Source organism: Myxocyprinus asiaticus, chromosome 22, assembly GCF_019703515.2.
Source record: "Myxocyprinus asiaticus isolate MX2 ecotype Aquarium Trade chromosome 22, UBuf_Myxa_2, whole genome shotgun sequence".
In the NCBI taxonomy this organism is placed as follows: Eukaryota; Metazoa; Chordata; class Actinopteri; order Cypriniformes; family Catostomidae; genus Myxocyprinus; species Myxocyprinus asiaticus.
The window spans coordinates 33148246-33175615 of NC_059365.1; the positions used below are offsets into that span (position 1 = coordinate 33148246).

At 38.5% G+C, this 27370-nt stretch overlaps 1 protein-coding gene across 1 annotated transcript in view; it reads right to left on the reverse strand.

The window, feature by feature from the left end:
* LOC127413031 (A disintegrin and metalloproteinase with thrombospondin motifs 2-like) overlaps window positions 1-27370 on the reverse strand; it is a 321044-nt gene that overhangs the window by 77078 nt on the left and 216596 nt on the right. Inside the window, exon 4 of the mRNA XM_051649825.1 lies at window positions 24809-25008. Coding sequence (XP_051505785.1) covers window positions 24809-25008 — 200 coding nt within the window. The remainder of the gene's footprint in view (window positions 1-24808; window positions 25009-27370) is intronic.

Here is a 27370-nt window from a genome sequence, read left to right on the forward strand (position 1 = left end):
CACTTTGTGATCTCTACAAGTAAGCTAATAAAATAATTTTAACTTGTATCAATGTTTCATGTTTTATTTTATTTTTTTTTATTTGGCAAGTAGTCTTGTAATAAGCTTGATAATGAATAGTCAGTAATTTTCGCAATATAAACAGAAATCTGACGCAAACCGGAGGTTCAAATCAGCTGTTCAGCAATTTCTTTCTTCTCACATATTAATAATAAGATGGATAATTAGCAGTCAGATGGTCATTTTCGCAAAATAAACACCAACAGAACAACAGAGAAATTAGTTTCTCTGAAAAACAATCGGCTGACTGTACATTATCCCTTATATATTTAGCAATTCTTTCCAGACATTTCTTCTTCTAAAAACAGGTGCATTTCTGTTTCATTATTTATTAATTTTTCCATGAGCTCATCACAGTGCTTCTGGGATTGTCTACCCAGGAAAGGATACAAACAATGCTACCTTAGAATTTGACCAAAATGAGGTATGGCTAAGGAGAGTACATAATTTAGAAAGACACCTTGTGAAGCATTTGTGTCTGGAGTGGGCCTATGATGCCTCACTAGGATTTTGAACACTATGTGTTATTCAGTGGAGTTATTTACATAGATTCCATGTCTGGGAATCTTTCTTGGGAATCTCTCCATTTAAGACCTGCTCACACACATGACACAGAAATGCTCATTCATCCACAGGAGTTAAGCTCAATCGACAGCATTTGTGACACAATGTTGATTCCCACAAAATAATTTCATCCCTCCTTTTCTTTAAAGACGCAAAAATCAAGGTACAATGAAAGTGAATGGGGCCAATTTTTGGAGGGTTTAACGTCAGAAATGTGAAGCTTATAATTTTATAAAAGCACTTACATTCATTCTTCTGTTAAAACATCCTGGTTACTTTTGTAACCTCCATTCTCTGATGGAGAGAACGAGACATTGTGTCGATGTAGTGACACTAGGGGTCGCCCTTGGGAACCCCAGACACCTCTGATCTTTGAGAAAAGGCCAATGGGAATTGGCGAGTGGAATTTGCATGCCACTCCCCCGGACATATGGGTATAAAAGGAGCTGGCTCGCAACCACTCATTCAGGTTTTGTGCTGAGGAGCCGAGACAGGGTCCTGGCCATTTCAGCAGGTAGTTCAGAGCTGTGGCAGGAGGGACACAATGTCTCGTTCCCTCCAGAGGTTACAAAAGTAACCAGGACGTTCCCTATCTGTCACTCACTTGACGTTGTGTTGATGTAGTGACACTAGGGGTCCCTATACGAAATGCCACAACTAGCTGAACAGTGTAACAGTGCCAGCGATTGTGGCCATCAGAAGCAGAGAGGTAACGACCGCAACCATGAAATAAACTCAGACGGAAAGGCATCTTTAAAAAGACGCTCTCCGTCAGTGCCACTCTTTTATTTGGGAAAATATACTCTTTTATCGCAAGAATATATACTCTTTTAGACTGTCGAAGCACCCAGGGGCATTCTCTGCACTCCACCGGTGCACGAGGGGGAGAAGCCACTGTAATGCGCCGTAAACTCCAACAGTTTTTTAGAGGTGAATGGAATGGCAGAGGATTCAGCTCGCTGAACACAACCACTCGGCTCCGAAGAAAAAATCTGAATGAGTGGTTGCGAGCCAGCTCCTTTTATACCCATATGTCCGGGGGAGTGCATGCAAATTCCACTCGCCAATTCCCATTGACCTTTTCTCAAAGATCAGAGGTGTTTGGGGCTCCCAAGGGCGACCCCTAGCGTCACTACATCGACACAATGTCGAGTGAGTGACAGATAGGGAACTACTGTATTATTTGAAATGTAATGTTGTTAAAATCATAATATTTTAGGGTTTTAGGGTTTACAGCTTTACATCATCATGTCATCGAAGTTGAAAATGAGATACACTGTAGCTTTACACAGAAAAGTTTGGTATGAGATTTTATGATACTAAAATCATGTGAACACACATATTGTTGATGTCTTATGGCTATACTTTTAAACATTGAGTATTTTAACGTTACAGATTGGCCCCATTCACTTCCATTGAAAGTGCTTCGATGGAACATGGATTTTTGCTTTTTTTTAAAGAAAATGAGGGACAAGTTAAAATTTATTTTGTGTTAATCAGCATTACGTATGCCATAAATGCTGTTGATTGAACTTAATTTGAATTGAATCCAGAATATTCCTTTAAATTGTGCCGTAATGATCCAGAATAGCGTTGAAAAACCTTCAATTAAAAAAAAAAAAAAAAAAAAAAAAAAAATGGACGTTTGTTTGTCTATGCATAAACTTTTTTTCCAATCCATTCACAACTGTGTTGTTTGATCTAGTACACATATCACATCCCCGTCAAGCACGATTCCACCAAAATCACAGCGATTCTGTGATTGGTAGATCTCTCACTTCAAGATCAGGGCTAGTGTAGTTTTTCACCAGCAATTCAGCTATTAAGCACAACTTTCTAAGTTGAAATAACACCTTCTAGTGGCTTCAAAATAACAATATATAATTGATTAACAACCTCTGAAGCTTTATTGTTAAAACAAATATATATATATATATATATATATATATACAGTTGTGCTCAAAGGTTTGCATACCCTTGGAGAATTGGTAATATATGTACCATTTTCAAAGAAAACATGAGTGAGCAGGCAAAACACATTTCTTTTATTTCTTATGGGATTCATATTCAACTGTATGTTATAACAGAATGGCACAATCATAAAACAAAACATGGCAATAAAGAAACAAAATGAAATGACAATGACAGCGTGCAGTCTTTTGTAATAGTTGTCTATGAGGCCCCAAATTCTTGCAGGTGGTATAGCTGCCCATTCGTCTTGGCAAAAATGCCTCCAGGTCATGCAAAGTCTTTGGTCGTCTTGCATGAACCGCTCGTTTGAGATCTCCCCAGAGTGGCTCGATGATATTAAGGTCAGGAGACTGTGATGGCCACTCCAGAACCTTCACCTTTTTCTGCTGTAACCACTGGAAGGTCAACTTGGCCTTGTGCTTAGGGTCATTGTCGTGCTGGAAAGTCCAAGAGCGTCCCATGCGCAGCTTTCATGCAGAAGAATGCAAATTGTCTGCCAGTATTTTCTGATAACATGCTGCATTCATCTTGCCATCAATTTTCACAAGATTCCCCATGCCTTTAGAGCTCACACACCCCCAAAACATCAGTGAGCCACCACCATGCTTCACAGTGGGGATGGTATTCTTTTCTATAGGCCTTGTTGACCCCTCTCCAAACATAGCGCTTATGGTTGTGACCATAAAGCTTTATTTTGGTCTCGTCGATCCAAATTACAGTGTGAAATAGTCAGGCATATTGTAACAGGGCTTTTTTGTGGCATTGGCGCAGTAAAGGCTTCTTTCTGGCAGCTCGACCATGCAGCTCATTTTTGTTCAGGTATCGTCGTATTGTGCTCCTTGAAACAACCACACCGTCTTTTTCCAGAGCAGCCTGTATTTCTCCTGAAGTTACCTGTGGGTTTTTCTTTGTATCCCGAACAATTTTTCTGGCCGTTGTGGCTGAAATCTTTCTTGGTCTACCTGACCTCGGCTTGGTATCAAGAGATCCCCGAATTTTCCACTTCTTAATAAGTGATTGAACAGTACTGACTGGCATTTTCAAGGCTTGGATATTTTTATATGCTTTTCCATCTTTATATAGTTCCATTACCTTGTTACGCAGGTCTTTTGACAATGACAAACTCATTGTCTATTTATACACAGACACTAATTGCAATTTAAAAAGCCACAGGTGTGGGAAATTAACCTTTAATTGCCATTTAAACCTGTGTATGTAACCTTGTGTGTCTGTAACAAAGCCAAACATTCAAGGGTATGTAAACTTTTGATCAGGGCCATTTGGGTGATTTCCGTTATCATTATGAATTAAAAAAGGAGCCAAACAACTATGTGATAATAAATGGCTTCATATGATCACTATCCTTAAATAAAAGACCGTTTTTTTTGCATGATCAGTCATATTTTCAAAATCAATGCCAAAATCTCACCATTTCTGCCAGGGTATGCAAACTTTTGAGCACAACTGTGTGTGTGTGTATATATATATATATATATATATATATATATATATATATATATATATATATATATATATATATATATATTTTTTTTTTTTTTTTTTTTTTTTTTTTTACTTCCTGAACCAGACTGCACTTTATTTGTCCCCACAAAGAGAGCAAAACCTGACACACACGCATAGAATCACACATAGACAAGATGTACAAATCAAAATCTGAGCAGGATGCCTTAATCTGTAAGAGAGCCTTTTCATTTCCCATGAATCTCCAGTTTGACTTCTCACCCCTGCCTCGGCCATCTTTACTTATTCAGTTTGCTGAAGGATAGGCCTAATGCACTGTGGGAAACCTGGTTTCCAGACAGAGAGGGAGACAGAGGCAGACAAATTGGTACAGAAGTTCAGACATTGTGTCCTCTGCCGCTCTGGAAGCCTGCTAATGAGACACTGAGATGTATACACAGCCAACAATAATGAGATTTCTGATGGACAGACTGCGGGGAGGGGGAGAGAAAAAAAAAGAAGCAGATGGAGAAGAAGGAAAAGGGTTTAAAAGGGGGCGGTAAGGAAGAAGGGAGCAGAAGTGCAAAAAGTAAAAGACGGAAAGGATATGGTTATACAACATGCTTTTGGAAGCCGATATATTGCTGTGTAAACTCACCTGCTGTTTTGACAAGTTTGTTTCATTGGTTGCATAGCAACCGGCAAACTTCAGAGTGGGGAGGGGCACAGTTGTAGCCTGTATCCAGAGATTATTTAGCAGAGATGGGCCACTTCTATTTAAATGAATTGGAGAAATTGGAACACTCAACCAAGAAGCTCTGAGCGCCCAATGGTCAAAAGATGTAGAAAGGAAGTCCCGCCTTATAGTTAAAAGAACCAATCACCTTTTAGATACAGACATCACCTGTCAATCAACTCTTGAATGCAAATGCGCATTAGCTATACAAGTCAGTAAAGTTTTGTTTTTTAGCATAATATGAGGTAAAGAATCACAATTTATGATACCAGTATTGTCAGATTTTACTGCTGATTTGAAATAAGTTCTTTGATTGTAATCCTGACAAGCTGCTTTGGGGATTTCGGTCTTTTCCAATTCAAGTAGATAAGAGCTGCACTGGCATGACTGGAAAGAGCGTTCCAAAGATGGCCGACAGTGGACTGACTTGCTAGAAAGACTTTGCTGTATCTCTTTCCCATCTCTCTCTTTATTCCTGTAATTCCCTCTCCATTTGACTCTCAGAATATTTGTTTTTTTGTTTGTTTGTTTGTTCTGAGCTGTCTGCTCATCTTATGTTTCTTTGCATTTGTTGTTATGTTTCTGCCAGGAGCATAACAACCATAATATAAAACTGATACAGTAGGTTTTGATCCTGGATGCTGATTGGTTAAAGCATTCCAGTTGTGCTATAATCCACAATAAAATATTCTTTTTTTCTTTTTCTTTTATATGGGATTCGATTTTTAATGATAACTTAATTAATCAAATCATCCTGTTCAAAAGTTTACATACCCTTGGTTCTTAATGTAGTGTGTTGCCTTCTTGGGCATCAATGAATGTTTGCACCTTTTGTAACAGTTGTGTATGAGTCCCTCAATTGTCCTCAGTGTCAAAAACTGGATGTCAATCTCATATAGCCACTGTTGGGAAGAACTCAAAAAAGAATGCACTTAACTATATATACAGCATTTGCATAAATGTGAATATTTTGCATAAAATAAATAAAATTAAAATATATGGTTTATATACTTATTCAATGGACCCTTTTCACACTTCTGTGTTCACGAAGCGGAAGTTGTCATAGTTGGGTAAACTACTGTGGCAATCAGGAAGAACAGTAATAACCAGTACCACTAAAATGTTCCTATTTGTACAAATTCTAAAAGAAAACATCTGGATTTGTGTTTCAATGAATTTCCAAAAGATGCTGAACTTTGTATGAGCTCGGTGGGTTCAGGCAATTAAATGCAAAGAAGATCATTTAGTTATTAAACGAGGATGCACTTTCGTCTGTGGAAAGTATTTTCAAGACGAGGACTTACAGTAGTCCCTCACAGGTGGAATTGTGAAACGCTTATGAAATCTGAGCTGTACTGTCACGGTTTCAATGGAATGATTACACATCACAACCAACAAGAGAGTGTGTGTTTGACAGAAGTCGGATGGAGCGCGACATGGGTCCCTCCACTTCTTCACATCTTGCATCGCCCCCCATAAAGTGTCAGTTTCACCACGTACAACTCACAGATTTGTTAACTGTGCCCTCTTTTTGGAATTTTTGCAATTTATAGTGACAGATTTGTAGATTGTTCCTTTAATAAATATGTGCCTGCCGATTTAATACACAACCTCTGACTAATAATTTATTTTTATCGACTTGCCTTCGTATTCATGCAGATAACCCTCAAAAAACAACTTGTAACCTTTGTTGAGTTTAGATTTAACCATTGATGGATGATGCGGTTAACGTCTCCAGACATAAATGCAGGCAAAACTTTTAAGGACTGTGAAAACACATGCACCTCAGAAGCGGCCAACTATGATGACTTCCGCTTCGCGAATGCGGACGTGTGAAAAGGGTCCATTAAAGTTCCAACAGGTCCGGTCTCTACATTTGCTTCACAGCAAAGGTCCGGACAATAATAACTTGACACAGTGTCAATAGTCAGTATGGCTTTGAAATTATATACTGTGATAAAGACATTTTTAAGTATTGTTATTGTACATCTTCAAAATGGCAGCAGTAGCACTTTGTAAAAGAAGAGAAAAAAATGACACAGTCAAAATAGTCTCTTAAAAACTGGGAAAGGATGAGGACATTTGGGTCCCAGAGACAGTCAAAGTTGTGGCGTGTGGGGGATCTTCTACCAGTAGATTTAAATATTTCATAGAGTTCATCAATCGAGTGTACTTATTAAAATATATGACTATTAAAATATATGATCAATTGTTTATTTTGAAGATGAATGACAGCAGTCCAGTATGTGTTTAAATATTTGTACACTTAGAAAATATATATTATTATTAATATTAATATTATTTATTATAATTATGGGGGTTTATGGGTATCCTCTGAGAAAAAAATTAGAAAGTAAACATTTTTATATTTTCCTTGAAGTGAGAATCCACCAAAAACAAACAAACATTGCACATCACAACAGTGCAGCTTAAAAATAATGTTTGCTATAGTTTAGTATAATAAGGCTGACAATCAAATAATGCTAACATTTGTTCTAATCATAAGCTAAGAACGCTACTAGGCTATTAACTAGTGATTTCAAAGTTTTGGTTGTCTTTCCTTGTCATCCATGCCAGAGATGAAGATATCTCAGATTAATTTTCACAAAATTAGAACAAAAATATGTTTGTTTATTTAAAATGCTTGTAACAAAACCCATTTTAGAAAAATGCTGTCACGGATCCATTTGACCCTTCTGCCACTTTCACTCAACCTTCTCTCTCCCCTGATTACTAATCACCTGCACCTGTCTCTCATCACCATGTCAAACAGCTCCTCTACTTAAACCCCATTCTACTGTCAATCATTGTCTGGTCTCGACAAAGAATTCAGACTCACTTACCTGGTCCTCTAAGCATCTTCCTCGCAAGATCCCTAGTAATTCCGCTCCACTCCAGCGATCCCGATCTCCTGATGATTCCTCTCCACTCCAGTGATCCCAATATCATCCTTTCCTACGTAAGCACCCAGTTGTACGATCACCACCTTAAGAATATCCCACTCCTGAATTATCCCAGTCCTTCTTTACTGCTCGTCACTACACGTCTGAACCATATTGCTTGATTACAATTCACCTGTTGGTTTCTGTTTGTTTTTGTGTTGCAATAAACTCCTGCCATTGGGTTCAACACCATCTCCGAGTCTGGGTATCCCTGACAGAAGACCAGACCAATAAAAACCATGAACCCAGCTGGTTCGGAACAAAATTGTGGCAAAATCTACCGTCTAGCCATTCCTGAGCAAAATGCCATTGAGTAATACATTGAGGAGGCCCTCAATCAGTGTTACATCTGCCCTTCTACTTCCCCTGCTGCTTCGAGTTTCTTCTTTGTAGCAAAGAAGGACGGAGGACTAAGACCCTGTATCGACTATCGCTCCCTCAACAAGATCATGGTCAAGTTCCGGTACCCACTTCCCCTTGTCCCTGCTGCTTTGGAACTGTTGAGAGGAGCCACTGTCTTCACTAAGCTGGACCTTCGCAGCACATACAACCTCATTCGGATTCAGAAGGGGGATGAATGGAAGACAGCCTTTGTGACTCCAACTGGACACTATGAGTACCTGGTGATGCTGTATGGCTTGGTCACTGCCCCCTCCGTATTCCAGGGCTTCATGAATGAGGTGTTCCTAGAGTATCTCCATCGATTCATCCTCGTATACTCCCGGAACGAGACCGACCATTGTCTACACGTCGCGCTTGTGTTGGAAAAGCTGAGAGAATACCATCTGTACCTTAAGGCAGAGAAGTGTTCCTTTCATCAAACCTCCCTCCAGTTCCTGGGTTACATCATCAGCCATTCAGGGCATTCAGATGGACGAGGGGAAAGTGAAAGCTGTGCAATCCTGGCCCATTCCTACCACCATCAAAGAGCTCCAACACTTCCTCTGTTTTGCCAACTTCTACCATCGTTTCATTCAGAACTACAGTACCCTCTCCTTTAACCACCCTCCTCAGATCTAAACCCAAAACACTATCATAGAACCCCGAGGCTTCACACACCTTCCAACTCCTTAAGGACGCTTTCACCTCAACCCCACTCCTTGTACACCCAGATCCTTACAAACCATTTGTAGTGGAAGTTGACACCTCCGCGATTGGTGTAGGAGCCGTCCTTTCTCAGCAGCAGGGGAAACCATCTCTACTTCACCCATGTCCTTTTTATCCAGAACGCTCTCCCCAGTGGAGCAAAATTACGACACCAGAAACTGAGAGCTTCTGGCTATCAAATTGGCCCTGGGGGAGTGGCAGCATTGGCTAGAGGGGGCTCAACATCTCTTTTTAGTGCTGACTGACCACAAGAATCTTGAGTACCTCAGAGAGGCTCGTCGCCTCAACCCCCGCCAGGCATGATGGGCCCTCTTCTTCACGCGATTCAATTTCACCAACTCCTATTGTCAAGGTAATAAGAATTCCAAAGCGGATGCCCTTTCCCGCCTCTACACTCCTGAAGAGAGTCCCGAGGAGCCTAACACCATTCTCCCTCCTCACGTCGTAGTAAGCCCCATCCAATGGTCCCTGGACGATAGCATTTGGGGGGGGGAATATCACGGATCCAACTGACCCTTCTGCCACTTTCACTCAACCTTCTCTCTCTCCTGATTACTAATCACCTGCACCTGTCTCTCATCACCGAGTCAATCAGCTCCTCTACTTAAACCCCATTCTACTGTCAATCATTGTCTGGGCTCAACAAAGAATTCAGATTCACTTACCTGGTCCTCTAAGCATCTTCCTCGCAAGATTCCTAGTAATTCCGCTCCACTCCAGCGATCCCTATCTCCTGATGATTCCTCTCCACTCCAGTGATCCCAATATCATCCTTTCCTACGTAAGCACCCAGTTGTACGATCACCACCTTAAGAATATCCCACTCCTGAATTATCCCAGTCCTTCTTTACTGCTCGTCACTACACGTCTGAACCATATTGCTTGATTACAATTCACCTGTTGGTTTCTGTTTGTTTTTGTGTTGCAATAAACTCCTGCCGTTGGGTTCAACACCATCTCCGAGTCTGGGTATTCCTGACAAATGCTTAGTCTAAAAGAGCTCTGGAACCACGTTAACTTGTCCTGTCACAAACCTGGCTTTGGTAAACCATCTACTGTCATTAAAATAACTGCGTCTGCATTCCTACTTATGTAGCACATCATGTCTACTTACATTAATGCAAGGAAGAGAGGTGTATAAGAGAAGAGAAAGTGCATCAAAGTGTGTTCAGTGCTAGAATTTGAGGAAACAGCAACGAAAGATCAGTGCTATCTACACCCCTGAGCACTTGATGTGTCGCGCAGCTCACTTAAAGTGTAGAAACGGTGACATGAGACAAATGTTGTCATGATGTCTCGTGGTGACTCAGACTGCAGTCCACTGATATACTTATAATCAACAACTTTAAATTAATAGTTTTAAAATTTTCCATTGTTTTATACAATAATGTAATTTGCAATGCTTCATGGGATTGCAGTTAATTTCCTCATTAACGACATTAGGTACACATTCCTGTACCTTTTGTCTGATTTTCAAATATTTATTTGAGTTGATTCAAAATTGGTAATGTTGTGATTCACCTTGGAGATGGTTGATTTGGTTCATGTCTTAGAATTGTTTTCTAAAGGATTATATAAAAAGCCCTATGAAAAATAAAAATAAAAATAAATAAAAATAATAATGTGAAAAATACTTCCGGAACAAAGATGGCTGAAAAAGTGGGCAAGCACTGTATCAACTATGACGCGAAACTCCTGTTCATCATATTACTGTGCAGAATCCATAGCTGATTGTTATTTTTGTTGCATAGCAACAATCTGTTATGTCAGTTCTCAATAAGATCCAGTTCTTGGTTTACAACCAAACAAATTGCAATTCATGAGCTGGGCTTATGAAGGTTTATAATGTTCCTCCCTCTTTTCAAATAGTTTTTATGCCTCTGGTTTCTGTAGATCTCTAGTTTCACAAAATTTTAAAACTTCCACAAAAAAAAAAAATTTCTAAATAATTTTTTTATTTAATTTTTTATCCCCTTTTCTCCCAATTTGGAATGCCCAATTCCCACTACTTAGTAGGTCCTCGTGGTGGTGCGGTTACTCACCTCAATCCGGGTGGTGGAGGACAAGTCTCAGTTGCCTTCGCTTCTGAGACAGTCCATCCATGCGTCTTATCACGTGACTCGTTGTGCATGACACCGTAGAGACTCCCAGCATGTGGAGGCTCATGCTACTCTCCGCGATCTACACGCAACTTACCACGCGACCCATTGAGAGCAAAAACCACTAATCGCGACCACATGGAGGTTACCCCATGTGACTCTACCCTCCCTAGCAACAGTGCCAATTTGATTGCTTAGGAGACCTTGCTGGAGTCACTCAGCACACCCTGGATTCAAACTCATGACTCCAGGGGTGGTAGTCAGCGTCAATACTCGCTGAGCTACCCAGGCCCCCACTTTTCTTAATTCATAATTTCTTCCCCTCAGTTTCAAATCAGTGTATTGTATGTGTCTACAGCTGACAAAAGCTTCTCTTTGAAACTGGTGTTCAGGCCTTTTCCATACTGTTCCACAACATTTCTTCAGAAATTCTAAAGAGCAGAGCTCTCGGACTTGGTTGCCCTAGTAACTGTTAATACATATGACTGGTAAAGGCACAGATGACTTCCAGGTGACCACGACTCCAGTGTTGTGAAAGTTAATGAATGTTAAACCGAGGAACAACTTTCATAAGAACACACACTGTGCGACACCTCAGGACTCTGCATTAGGAGAAACGGTGCATGATGAATAATGCCTTGTTTCCAGGCTTCACTTCAAAGTGAGAAAACGACTTTCTGTCACATAAAGGTATAAATATTCACACATCAAAGGAATGGTTATTAAAGCAAAGTTGGATGCATATTCTAATATTAAAGGAATAGTTCAATTTTTTTTTAATTCTGTCATCATTTACTCACCCTCATGTTGCTCTGTACCCACATTTTAACACATTTGTTGATGCTGTGGTTTATTTTATAACATTTTTAAAGGATAAAATAACCTGAACATATTAACTCACTTATGACATAAAATTAACCCAGCATTCCTGTAAAAATGAACCAGCATTTAGGTTGAATAATTAACCCATTTTGCTGGGTTAAAATGAACAACCCAACTTGCTTTGTTAGATTACCCAAATGTGTTCTGTCCCATATTTTAACAGCAGTTGGGCTAATAAACAACCCAATTTGGGATATTATTTTTGTGCTATATTCCAAGTCCTCTGAAGCCCTACGATAGCTTTGTTTGATTGCCTCATTTTCTCTGATAATCTTCAGCGGGCTGTTAACCACTGTGACCAGATCATTAAATGACAGAATTCAAGAAGACTTGGAGTAAGTTGTATGGACTACATTTAAGATACTTGTACAGTGCATTTTTTCATGTCATTCTGGCTCTTGCAAGCTCCTGTCCCAATTCATCTTTTGTGTTCCATGGAAAGCAACTTCGTAACAACATGGGGGTGAGTAAGTAATGTGAACTGTTGTTTTAATTTGAGTCACATATTTTCAGCATCACCAACAGTGTTCTTCCTCAACCTTTGACAATATAACAATCCTATAGCATCTCCCCCCATACCCCCCCCCCCATCATCTCTATGTTAATGAATGTGAGAGTGCAGGTCTCATTAGTACTACCCTGCTTGCTGGCCTTGTTCAGGAGCACTGGGTTTCATCAGCCTACAGGTAACTAATGGAGACCTAGAGGTCAGTAAGTCAGAAAATCATTAATATCCTATTAATAATGTAGCAGGGGCTAACATTGTGGCTTCACTGTTTTAGAGGAAGCATGAGAGAGTGAAGAAAATAGCAGAGGGTGCAGATTAATATAACTGCTATAATACTTAATATAACAGTAATTTTCCTCAAAATGAAAACATTCCCATATCAGATACAACAAACAACCCAGAAACAATGTGAAGTAATTGGGTGAACTATTTACATATTTAAATAGAGGAGGAATTGATGCGACATGAGTAAATTATAGGACTGTGATTTATTGCCACATTAAAATAATCTCATAATAGGCCTTTTACTAGAACAAAGTCAAAAAGTTTAGAAAATAGTCATATTATTTTGAGAATAAAGTCAAAATTACCAGAATGAAGTCATAGCATTATTACTTCTCTCGTATTATTGTGATTTTTATTTGAATATTTCTACTTTTTGACGCAAATAATCTCCTAATGTTACTTTATTCTCAAATCATTATCTCATTATCTCATAATATGATGACTTTGATCTATCAACTTACATTACAACTTTATTATTTTATTGTTACATTACAACTTTATTCTCATAATGACACAAATTTATTCTCATAATATTATTAGATTTTAATCTCATAAAGTTACAACTTAATTGTCAAAACTTCTTGACTTTATTCTCATTCAGGGCCTATCATAAGGTGACGTAAATTTTTAGGCAAAACGGGAAGGTTAATTTTTCATTGGTTCCCTCAAGAATGTCATTTGGGTGTTTAAAATAGGGAATAGGGAGTAAAATACATTCAATGGTGAAAATTACTTCAACAGACTTTCACGTTTTGTTTTAGAACATAAATTACATATAGTCATACCTCAATCATGGATTTTGAAGCTGTAGTGTCTTTTAAAAAGGCATGTTGCTAACCTGTTGCTAAATAAGGACTACAACAGTTGTCCATTTCATTAAGCACATAGCTCCAATGTTCATGGAAGTTGTAGTCCTTAATTAGCATTGTGTTAACAAAATGCCTTTTTTTTTTTTTTTTAAACACAGTGGATTAAAAGTTTATGTTTAAGGTATGTCTGTGTGTAATTTATGTTTTAGAACAAAACATTAAAGTCAAGTAATTTCAACCACACAATTTATTTTACTTACAAATCTATAACTGCCACTAAAAAATAAAAAAAACCCATAGGAAATTCCTGAAGGAACCCACAGCTCACAAGTTCTAATTGTCTTATGGGTTTTTGGACATCAACCTGGACAGCTCCTTTCTTAAAATCTTAAGATTTTTATTTTTATTTTTTATTTTATTTATTATTATTATTTTAACCTAGCACCAAAAAAAAAAGTTGTTATAAAATTATAATGATAATTGTGAGAAAAAAAGAAAGGAAAAAAAAGCATGTTGGAATAATGTCTTTTATTTTTGAATATTATGCTGAGCTTGCATTTTCTCCCCCTTTTTAACTAATTCACAAACTGTAGTAATATTTTAATTGCCTTAAAATGAGATACCTTTCCAATCCAATCTTAATTTTAACATTCCTTATCCATACAACCCTTATTTTACCTTTAATCCCAAATACATATTATGCTGAATCACCATTGGTCTGTTTCAACCAGGAGAGGAAATTGAAAGAGTGCAGAAATCCCATGAGGCTCTTGCCTTGCAGTCCTCTTAATCTCTCTCTCATTCCTCTGCAATGTACAGCAATGTTCAGTGATATGAGGGAACACACTACTGGACAGTATTTACTCAGACTCATTACTGAATCTCTGCCATTTTCACTTGACATTTTGGACCATTATTACCTGTCTGACATTTTAGGGGCCAGAACAACGTGTCTATGAAGAGCTGATTACACAATGGTCTGCCCGCACATCTTGTTTACTCCTGAGGAGCAACTAATATAGAGGGAAGCAATTAATATTGTCGACTTTCAATTCACACAATTAATGCAACACACAAAGGTCTCAGCTCCATTACACAGGTTGGCTGCTCTAGTCACTCATGCAAAATATGGGAAATGAGTTCAAGCAATAGGGGCCAGTGGGCGCTGTGTCATGGACTGTGTTGTTGGGTTTATACCAGGGGCAGAGCCAGGAGTTTTTCACAGGGGTGGCTTGGCAGGGGCCAGCGATCAGCCTGTGGTGGCACAGAAATTTTCGGGCAGCATTTTCGTATCGTCGGATGGGGTGGGGTGGGGGGGGGATGGATGGGGGCACGTGGAAAGCAGAGGCACGTGGATACAAAAACAGAAGGGAGTGGATACAGTGACACCCGGGACAGAGAGGTGCGGCGACCTTGGTGTTCGCACATGTTAAGTCTCCTGTGTGTTGCCATTGTACAGAGACGTTTCCACCTCTAAAAAACTAAATTGTGCCCAAGAAAATAAATTACCAAAATGGCAATTATGAGTGGGGTGGCAAGGCTTCAGTCCATTTATACGGTTGTCAGTACCTGCATTTTTTGGGAGTGAATTCAGTTGTATAATGCAGTTGACACTGCTGTAAATAACTGCACTCTGTGTACAAAACTACTGAGCAGTCAAAAGAGGAGTGACACCCATATTTAGCTGCAATGTGCACGTGTCCATTGGATATCAAACAACAAACACACTTTACATGACGGTCTTCTACTTTTCTGCATTGAATACTGGTGCATTATCTTTGACTCCAAGTCTTGAAGGGGTAATTTTAAGGACAGCTGATTGGTGGATTAGAGCAGTAGGCTTTAGCCAAGAGATCTCAAGATCTTTTGTTCCCTGTCCGACTACATTGATTATTCATTATTAAAGCCAATCAATTTTACTGCATTTTTAAAGAAATGCTTTGCCCAGGTCTATAAATTGGGCGCAGTGCAGGTCATTGGACTACAATAGTTCTCCACAACAAACAAAAATCCCATTCACGAATACATCAACTCCCACACAGAGATTAACGTATTGAATTACTTCAGGGAGAGTCGGAAAACTAGATTCACAACACTCTAGACCAGTGTTTCCCAACCTTTTTTCAGTCACAGCACCCTTTGATAATCTACAATTATTGTAATATATATATATATATATATATATATATATATATATATACTATAAAATCCAAATTTTTGCGGTCCACTTAATCTCTCTCTCATTCCTTTGCAATGTACAGCAATGTTCAGTGATATGAGGGAACACACTACTGGACAGTATTTACTCAGACTCATTACTGAATCTCTGCCATGTTCACTTGACATTTCGGACCATTATTACCTGTCTGACATTTTAGGGGCCAGAACAATGTGTCTATGAAGAGCTGATTACACAATGGTACGCCCGCATGTCTTGTTTACTCCTGAGGAGCAATTAATATAGAGGGAAGCAATTAATATTGTCAACTTTCAATTCACACAATTAATGCAACACGCAAAGATCTCAGCTCCATTACACAGGTTCGCTGCGCTAGTCACTCATGCAAAATATGGGAAATGTGTTCATGCAGTAGGGGCCAGTTGGTGCTGTGTCGTGGACTGTGTTGTTAGGTTTATACCAGGGGCAGAGCCAGGATTTTTTCACAGGGGTGGCCTGGCAGGGGCCAGCGATCAGTCTATGGTGGCACAGAAATTTTCGGGCAGCATTTTCATATCGTCGGATGGGGTGGGGGTGGGGGCGTGGAAAGCGGAGGCACGTGGATACAAAAACAGAGGGGAGTGGATACAGTGACACCCGGGACAGAGAGGTGCGGCGACCTTGGCAATTATGGTAAATAATATGCCACCAAAATGGCAATTATGAGTAGGGTGGCAAGGCTTCAGTCCATTTATACGGTTGTCAGTACCTGCATTTTTTGGGAGTGAATTCAGTTGTATAATGCAGTTGACACTGCTGTAAATAACTGCACTCTGTGTACAAAACAACTAAACAGTCAAAAGAGGAGTGACACCCATATTTAGCTGCAATGTGCACATGTCCATTGGATATCAAACAACAACAACACTTTACATGATGGTCTTCTACTTTTCTGCATTGAATACTGGTGCATTATCTTTGACTCCAAGTCTTGAAGGGGTAAGGTGAAGGACAGCTGATTGGTGGATTAGAGCAGTAGGCGTCAGCCAAGAGATCTCAAGATCTTTTGTTCCCTGTCCGACTACATTGATTATTCATTATTAAAGCCAATCAATTTTACTGCATTTTTAAAGAAATGCTTTGCCCAGGTCTATAAATTGGGCGCAGTGCAGGTCATTGGACTACAATAGTTCTCCACAACAAACAAAAATCCCATTCACGAATACATCAACTCCCACACAGAGATTAACGTATTGAATTACTTCAGGGAGAGTCGCAAAACTAGATTCACAACACTCTAGACCAGTGCTTCCCAACCTTTTATCAGTCACAGCACCCTTTGATAATCTACAATTATTTTATATATATATATATATATATATATATATATATATATATATATATATATATATATATATATATATATATATATACACTATATTGCCAAAAGTATTCGCTCATCTGCCTTTAGACGCATATGAACTTAAGTGACATCCCATTCTTAATCCATAGGGTTTAATGTGACATCGGCCCACCCTTTGCAGCTATAACAGCTTCAACTCCTCTGGGAAGGCTTTCCACAAGGTTTAGGAGTGTGTTTATGGGAATTTTTGACCATTCTTCCAGAAGCGCATTTGTGAGGTCAGACACTGATGTTGGACAAGAAGGCCTGGCTCGCAGTCTTCGCTCTAATTCATCCCAAAGGTGCTCTATCGGGTTGAGGTCAGGACTCTGTGCAGGCCAGTCAAGTTCTTCCACACCAAACTCGCTCATCCATGTCTTTATGGACCTTGCTTTGTGCACTGGTGCGCAGTCATGTTGGAACAGGAAGGGGCCATCCCCAAACTGTTCCCACAAAGTTGGGAGCATGGAATTGTCCAAAATCTCTTGGTATGCTGAAGCATTCAGGGTTCCTTTCACTGGAACTAAGGGGCCAAGCCCAGCTCCTGAAAAACAACACCACACCATAATCCCCCCTCCACCAAACTTCACAGTTGGCACAATGCAGTCAGACAAGTACCATTCTCCTGGCAACCGCCAAACCCAGACTCGTCCATCAGATTGCCATATGGAGAAGCGTGATTCATCACTCCAGAGAACGCGTCTCCACTGCTCTAGAGTCCAGTGGTGGCGTGCTTTACACCACTGCATCCGACGCTTTGCATTGCACTTGGTGATGTATGGCTTGGATGCAGCTGCTCGGCCATGGAAACCCATTCCATGAAGCTATCTACACATTGTTCTTGAGCCAATCTGAAGGCCACATGAACTTTGGAGGTCTGTAGCGATTGACTCTGCAGAAAGTTGGCGACCTCTGCGCACTATGCGCCTCAGCATCCGCTGACCCCGCTCTGTCATTTTACGTGGTCTACCACTTCGTGGCTGAGTTGCTGTCATTCCCAATCGCTTCCACTTTGTTATAATACACTGACAGTTGACTGTGGAATATTTAGTAGTGAGGAAATTTCACGACTGGACTTGTTGCACAGGTGGCATCCTATCACAGTACCACGCTGGAGTTCACTGAGCTCCTGAGAGCGGCCCATTCTTTCACAAATGTTTGTAGAAGCAGTCTGCATGCCTAGGTGCTTCATTTTATACACCTGTGGCCATGGAAGTGATTGGAACACCTGAATTCAATTATTTGGATGGGTGAGCGAATACTTTTGGCAATATAGTGTATATATATATACTAAATAGTTCACATTTTAACAACAATCTCATCTGAATTTCCCAGGGGGACTACTTTTTACCTGAATTCTCACCTCTAGCTTTAATCAGATGGAATGATTTTTTTTTTTTTTGTACAACCTACATTATGATCATCCTATTCAGTAATTTGCTTTCCAGCAAGACATAAAATCATGTGCTGACTTACATTTAAAGTGTTGTTCTTGGCAAATACCTTTAACAGGTACTTTTACAGGTAATTAAAATTACTGTTCACCCAAAAATGAACATTCTGTCATGTCTCAACCATCTGTTGTTCCAAGCCCATAGAAATGTCTCTCTTCTGTGGAACACAAAATGAGAAATTAGACTGAATGTTAGTCCCAGTCACCATTCACTTTCATTCATCTTCTTTCCATACAATTAAAGTGAATGGTGGCTCAGACTAACAGTTTTCTAAGTTCCACGAATGTAAGAAAGCCAGATGGGTTTGCAAAAACATGAAGGTAAGTGATGACAGAGTTTTCATTTTTCATTTTCATTTTGGGATTCCTTTAAGAGTGGTATTAACCCATTAATGCTCTCCAGTCTAAAGTTGACAAAATGCACAGAAAATGTACAGATGAAATCCTGAAAGAGGGGACCTTGCTGCTAAATCAGTTATTAGAGATGAGAGAAGTATCATGTGTTTAAAAGGATGATGAAGTAGTTTGAAGCGTTTATCTTCACCCTACAGCTGTTCTGGAAACATTAAACAGAATAATTTTTTTGCTATTTCTGACTTTGTTATCAAAGCAGCTGTAATATGAGCGAGCACGATGATGTGACGAAAAGATCGCTCCGATGTCGCGTGCTTGCATTACAGACAGCTCTGTTGATTACAAAAAGGAGCGATTGTTTCTCGAGTCACACTTGCAGAGACACAGTATAGTATAGTGCTTCCTTGGTTTGTCAAGTGGCAAATGAGCCAAATGAGATGCAGAATGCTGCGTGCAAGCGAGTGAGAGAGAGAGATGCAGCAGGAGTTTTATTATTAAATGTATTACTTGTTATACTGAGAAATGTATAATATTTCGGATTTTAAGATGTTTTATATGCATTTTTGGATTTTTAAAATGTTTGAAGGATTTTTCACATGGCACCCCTGATCTTGCCAGACCCCGGTTGGGAAACGCTGCTCTAGACAAACCCATCATTCCAATGAGGTAACACAAATTTCAAGATGTGCACCAGTTTTTCTCAAACATGGTTCATGGCGTAATTGCAGGGGGTCCATAGAATCATTTTTTATTGTATAAATATATTAGTGGATTATGCCATTTGAGCATTAGTATATTCTGACCTCTGATATTTTCACATGAAAGGATATGCAGCAGACTTGACACTATGGTCAAAGAGGTTGTTGAACAAGAAAATGGACAATTAACATGTTCTACAATACAACTAGACAAGTCAACTTACATTAGTAGCGAATCATTCTTTGAGTTTGCATTTATTCCCTACAAAGGCATTAATGATATCAACAAGCATTATAACAAATCGCTACAGTTTCCTTAATAAAATAAAGGGCACATTCCTATCGAAAGTGATCATACCTATGCCCGTCTCACTCCGAAGAACAGAGCTCTTGATGTGGGCACTCTGAAGGGAGCATGGCATTCCTGTATGAATGTATCCTTTGTTAACAGTCTTGCGGAAGAGCCCTTTGTGAAAAAAACAAATTCCAGGGGTTTGGAACGACCCTTCGAGTGGCTTCCCCCTTCCGCAGTGCCTTTCAAAGGCTCAAAAATGCCCTTTGAAATCTGCCAAACACTAGAGGTGCTTAAACAACAAGTTTTATTTTCTCCCATGTAAATCACAAGTAGAAGGGCAGATTATCAGTTCATAAACACTTCTATCACTATCTTATGACATCAAAACACTTTAGCGCATGACTTGTAAGATGATACATTTGAATGTTTACATTTTCTCAACTGGTGGATCGCAGGACTGTTCAGATAGGGTCGAGGACAGCTGTATTGTAGAACAATACAAGGGTTCTTCCTCCATTAAAAAATTATGTGACTGCTCAAGCGAAATTTTGGGCGAAAATATTTGAGGCAAATTTTATGATTTAATTAATCTAGCATTCGGTGCTTTAAACCCACCAATTATGCTTCTAATCTAAAATGCACATTTGCGCGGGGCGACTGAAGCCTGCTTTTGTGGCACAAGCCATCACAGAACCACTCGCTAAAGTGATGCACTCTGCTTTACCCTACTGTATCTCTGGAGTGAGCGTGCATCAATATCCCTCCATATTGTAGCGGAGACACCAAAACAGATGCAATCCATTTGAATTCTAGTGAGAAATTTTTGATTTAAAGTTTTATGAAGGAAGTCAAAGCTCTCAAACATTAGATAGCCCCAATATTATAAAAGCACTGATGTGGAAAAGAGACAACACTGTGCCATGCGCCAAATTAAATGTTTTTCAAATTACACAGTGATTTAAAGGACCGTGGAAATGAGTCGTGAAGAGCATGCAAGTCGACATGTGAGTCAGAAGTGTCATAGAAGCACCACAAAATAGTGTGGTTGCTTTAACAATTGTGTTTTTCATCTCACACAATCGGTTAGGTTTAAGTTTTAGGTTTCGGAGGTAGGCTTTGTTAACCATCAGTTTTTCATATCACATTTGCTTTTTATGACACTATCGGTTAGGTTTAGGTTTGAAGTTTAACTTGATAGAACATTAACCTTAAAAACCTCATCTGTTTGGTTGAAAATGTTACTCTCTTTTAGCACTGCATAGTGGATATTTCATCTCGGAACAGCCGTGATAGGAGCCACATAATATCATTTTACAAAAATGTTGCCACAGTCACGCTTTTTTCATGAGATCAGGCTCAATGTTAATGAAACCTACAATGAACATGTTAATTTAATATAAAAATGATTATTTTTGTTGTGTTTTGTAAAGAAAATGTACATTTTAGAAAGTCATAAAAGTTTTGCTGGCAGACTGTAAATACTAGTGTAATTAAAATGATTCAATATTAATCTACAGTATGTGGATCCCCCAAATACCTAGAACTTAATTAAGGTTGAGAACCACTGGTGAAAAATAACAGACCCAAAACAGTCTTAAACAGACCCATATTCACAATGCTCATATCAATTTTGGCACTGGCCTGTCTGAATGGGCTGTGACGCAGTGTGTCGCCCACATTCAGTCCTCTATAATGCTTGTACACTGATCCCTGCTCAGCCAGACAGACAGACGGCTCCCACTCTCTACCTCTGCTGGACCATTCAAAAAGACCAGTCACTGACCATGAGTGTATGAATGAAAGACTGCTGAAGATAGGAATGAGCTGCCTTTTCACTCTAAGCAAACACAGCAACAGAGAGTAGTGACATTTACATGCACACACACACACACACACACACACACACACACACACACACACTCAAACACCAATGCAATATAACAACAATCTGAGGCCCTACGCATAACACATCGTCACACCCAGCCTTTATGTGCCACAAATACTAAAAGAGAAGCAATTAAGAGAGAAAGTCAGGGAAAATAGTTGGAGAAAAAGGGGCAAAAATCTGCTCTTACACCTTGTCACACTCCTTTATGTCTCTCTCTTTTCTCTCTTCGACTCCTGGAGAGCGAGGGAGACATGCCATCCAAAAGTGAGCAAAGTAAACTTTCAAGAAGAAAGCGGCAAGAACTCAGCGCGTGGGAGAGAAAGGAGACACAATGTTATTTATATATTTCTGTTTATCTGTTGTCCCGTCATTTATTCAGAATGCAGTGTTTGAAACACCCACTAGGATGAGAACGAGAGGAGAGGAAGTAAATGGCTGTGGCACAGCTGCAAAAACTGTTCAGTGTTCAGAGAAAACATGCAATATAGAGACAAATGGTGAGGTCATAACTGGTTTTTCTCTGGCCCTTTTTATCCTATCACATTATATCTTGGATGGAGTGATCCATGAAATAGAAAAATGACTGCAGAACTGATCTAATATGTGTCTGATTTTACCTCACATCATTGGCCATTACTGATGATAGATAATATCTGCCCAGTTCGTGGTTTTCTATCTGTTAGGTAGCAGGTCTCTCACACTCTCTTTTTTTCTCTCTCGCTCTCTCTTTCTCAATCTCTCTGCGTAGGTTTAATTTGTGGAGATTAAAGGATGGATAGCAAGGAGCAGATGAGAGCTGTTTTGTCCTGAGGCATATTTCCCCCCGGCTTACTGTCACCCTGGACCAGATGACGTAAAACCACTGATCTGCCATAACCAGCTTTATGTGAGCTTGACACTTGCACCATTATCATAAAACCAAAAAAAAAAAAAAAAAAGTAACAACACAATAATCACACAAAATGAAATCAGCATAAAGACTTCAGTCAGCCTAACAAATCACCAGCAAGAACTGACAGTCCATGAAATCTTCAAGATTGTATAATTTCAGCTATGGCTGGGTGCTATGTTGATTTATCACAATATATTTGGGATTATTTTGATCAAATTAAGTAACGTGGGGTATATTACTACGGTTTTTATGCTGTGTTTATTTGGCCATTAAGTTTCCTAAAGACTATGTCATTAGACTACATTCGCATTATTTTAATACACATCTTTTTAAAGCATCTCTGATTTCAACTTTAGTAGCAAAACACTGTAAGAGTAAATTTGATTCATTTCCATGAATCACTTCAAACTGTTTATTTCAAAGGAACAATTCAAAACTCTTCAATGATTTGTTTGTGTCATCACTCAACTCCGTGTGGCACTTTTTTTTGTACGTCCATGTGTTTCCCATATGTTTATTTTCAACATCTTCATCAATACGTTTTAATAGAAAATATAAAATAAATATAAATATTTTTGTTTGTTTTACATTGGTGCATTTAAATGAAAATGACTAAATAAATAAAATAATAATATAAATAAATATAAAAAATTCTTGATCATTGAGCGAAAAACTATGGAAAACATGCCTTGATTATTTTTAACTAGATTTAAAGTGTGTTTTAGTTCTTGTGTCAAACTTTTGAATCTAAGTGGTATACAGTATGCATATATATATATATATATATATATATATATATATATATATATATATATATATATATAATTCATTAAAAGGCTTAAAAATAATGAAATAAATATACATACAGTACCGTGCAAAAGTCTTAGGCACATAAGATGCTTCACAAAAACATTTGTCTTAAGATGGTTATTTATATCTTCAGCTTTAGTGTGTCAATAGGAAATATACATTTTATACTCCCAAACATTACTTTTGCAAATAGAATAGAATAGAAGAGCAACAGATGGCATGGACATCGAGTCAGTCTGGGATTACAAGAAGAGACCAAAACAGTTGAGACAGCCGAAATAGATAGAAGAACTGTGACAAATTCTCCAAGAAGCTTGGAACATCCTATCTGCCAACAACCAAGAAAAACTGTGTCCAGGTGTACTTAGGAGAATTGGTGCTGCCTTTTTTTTTATATACATATTAAACATTAGACTTTGTATAACATTAATTGATAAATGAAAACTATTTATGTCATTATTATTACCAAGTGCCTAAAACTTTTGCACAGTACTGTATATTTTTATGGATATATCGCTCAGCCCTAATTTCGACCCACTTTATATCAGGTGTTTTTAACTACTGTGTACTTAAGCATTTTATACAATGCACTTATTATGTAAATACATGTTGTTGCCTAGTACATACTTTTAAATGGTTACACTTTATTTTACAGTGTCCTTGTTACAGTATAATTATACAAGTAATTACTGATTATTACTAATTAACAACATGTACTTACTATAGGTTTAGGATTAGGGTAAGGGTTTGGTTTAGAGTTAGTTGCTTGTATTTACACATATTTGAATGTTATTACTATAGTAAATACATGTAATATGTGTAACAAGGACAAAATTAAGTGTTACCTTTTAAAGTACCTGCATTTAATTACATCTGTAGTTACACTGTTAACCTTAACCCTAATTCTAAACATAACCCTTCCCCAACCCTTACCATAAACTCTAACCCTAATCTAAACTCCTAACCCTACCCCTAAACCAACACATTCCTCAACCTCAGTAGCAGCAAATGAGAATCTTGTGAGAATTTTGTAGAACAACATGTAGTTACACAATAAATACATTGCATTGTATGTATTTTAAAGTCAGTACATAGTAATTAAAGGCACCTAATATAAAGTGGAACCCCTAATTTCAACAAATGAATATTTTCTATACATATATAGAAATAGACCGTAGTGCTGTTTATAAATATCCAAAACCCTTTCAAGACACTTCAGGATTTCATATAAATATAAACATTAGTATTTGTGGTGTCGACACCCTGACTCTAATGTTCCACCACCAGCCAGTTTCATCTCAGTTGTTTATTATAATGCTGTCTTACGCCTGTAGAACTGCAGCACTGTTGAAGGGTAGTTTCTATCTTTCTTTTGATTGTTCTCAAGGGTAACCCAAACACAACAGTCAGCGTGGGTGGCTCAAGCGCACTTACAATGTTCATAAGAGTGAGGAGGTACTTCTCCACATGTTGCTGCCCGTGAAACTGCACCACGGAGTCATCCACCCCCAGCAAAACCTCGATGTTGTAGGCTCGTTCGGGGGACTGTCTGCGGGTTCGTCGGCTCTGGTTAATGCTCCGTTCGATGCCCTGGTACAGGGTCTCAAGATCCATCAGCCCGCCCAGATTGGCACCTGCAGAGAAATGTTCATTTTAGCTTTAGCAATACAAATTCAGTATATTCATATATTCATTTAATTTGTAACTTCTACTTTTGTGTTCAACAGAAGAAAGTTATAGAGGTTTGAACCTACATAAGGGTGAATAAATGATGACAGAATTTTAATTTTCGATTAACTATACCTTTAAATAATTATTATGGCAACTGATGTACCGGATATTGACTACACTGTCAAAACAACGGATCACAAGCCACTATGTATGGTGTCATGAGGTAATTTCCCCCTCAGACGGATAGATGGAACATGGGGGAGAGAACACACTGAGGAAGATCTATTACCCATCACCCAGCATTTTCTATGCTCCAATTATGTAACGTTTCCTAGGCAACCTGCTCAAGGGTAAACAAACGCTCAGTGCAGACTAATATTAGCTCACCAGTCACTTTCTTATTGGATGATAATCCAAGAGTAAGAACAATATTCATCACTTTAACACTGAGAGTCAGTAACACATTATTACATGGCTACAGAGACAAGAAGAAAAGCACAGAAAATTCCCAATAAACCCAAAGGAAATGTGTTGGAGTGTATTTTTTTTTTTTTTTTTTCATCATTGCTGTTGCTGTTTTTTATTATGAAGAGTTTTGTGGGGTTGTAAACTTCCTCTCACCACCAGGTGTTCTTTATCTTCACAGTGTGTGTCAGCAGATTTTCACACAAAATTAGCAGAGAGCTTCTAAAACAAAAACAATGAACGACGTGTTTAAGGATTTTTAGACACTTTTACTGGAAAACAAGACAAAAATAGTGATTACGAAAAAAAAAAATGCACTCTTTTTGAAACGTATTTCACATTTTTAAGCATTGGGATTTTCACATTGAAAATCATTGTTTAATTAAAAGTGAATCTGTTTGACAGCAATATCTGCTCCAGGCTGATATCCAAGTATAATCTGCTCCAGGCTGAAGATGAGCTGAATGCTGGGAAGCCAGAGCCGCCATGCTGCATTAATGGGATAGTTTATCCACAAATTAAAATTCTCATTTCAATCATTTACTCACCCTCATGCCATCCAAGATGTCCGACTTTCTTTCTTATGTTGCGCACAAAAAAGATTTTTAGACTAATTTCTTTCTGCTCTGTAGGTCCATACAATGCAAGTGAATGGTGTCTAGAAATTTGAAGGTCTAAAAAGCACATAAAGGCAGCATAAAAGTAATCCACACGACTTCAGTGGTTAAATCCATGTCTTCAGAAGTGATATGATAGTTGTGGGAGAGAAACAGATCAATATTTAAGTCCTTTTTACAATAAATTCTCCACCTGAGATAGGTGACGATATGCACGAAGAATGCAAATTGCCAAACAAAAAAGAATGTGGAGATTTATAGTAAAAACTTAAACATTTATCTGTTTCTCACCCACACCTATCATATCACTTCAAAAGACATGAACTAAAACAATGGAGTCTTATGGATTACTTTTATGTGGCCTTTATGTGCTTTTTTGGAGCTTCAAAGGTCTGGTCACCATTCTATTGCATTTTATGGACCTACAGAGCTGAGATATTCTTCTATAAATCTTTGTTTGTGCTCTGCAGTAGAAAGTCATACACATCTGGGATGGTATCAGGGTAAGTAAATGATGAGAACATTTTCTCATTTTTGTGAACTACCCCTTTAACAAGAGATACTTCATAGCCTCCTTGGCCACCTGTCCAGGTAAAACCAACATTGCTTTTGTAAGAACTAGGGCTGGGTATCACAAACCACCTTACAATACAATACAAATAGTGATATCACCATTCAATATGCATCATGATATCATAATTAGATCACAATTAAGAGAGACCCAGAATGTTCGTAAGTGAAAGATAAATCATTTTCAATCTTGCTCGCGCCTCACAGAAAGTGTTCTGATGGCACCAAGAAATGTTTGCGCTTATTTAGATGACACACTTTGTCATTGCTGAACTGTAGGACATGATACGAATATAGATACAGCAGTATCGATACAATATTGTGAGAAAAAGTATAGCGAAATATAGATATATGATTTTATCTGCACCACCCTAGTAAGAACGTTTCAGCTAAGAAAATGAATGCAATATAATGTCAATGTATCTCTGCAGCCTTTATGGAACTGGTAAGGAATAGTTATATTATTAGCCAGGCAATAAATATTTGGCCATTATGAGATCATCATATTTTTGAGATTAGTCCTTTTTGTCAGTTCCAAAACCTACCAACAGCCTTGTCAACAGATAAAAAAAAATAAATAAAAATAAAAAACATTTTAGTGAATTATGAGTAAAATAATTGGTTGTTTAAAGGTGCATTCAGTAATTTTTTGTTTAAGCTGCACTGGCCGAAA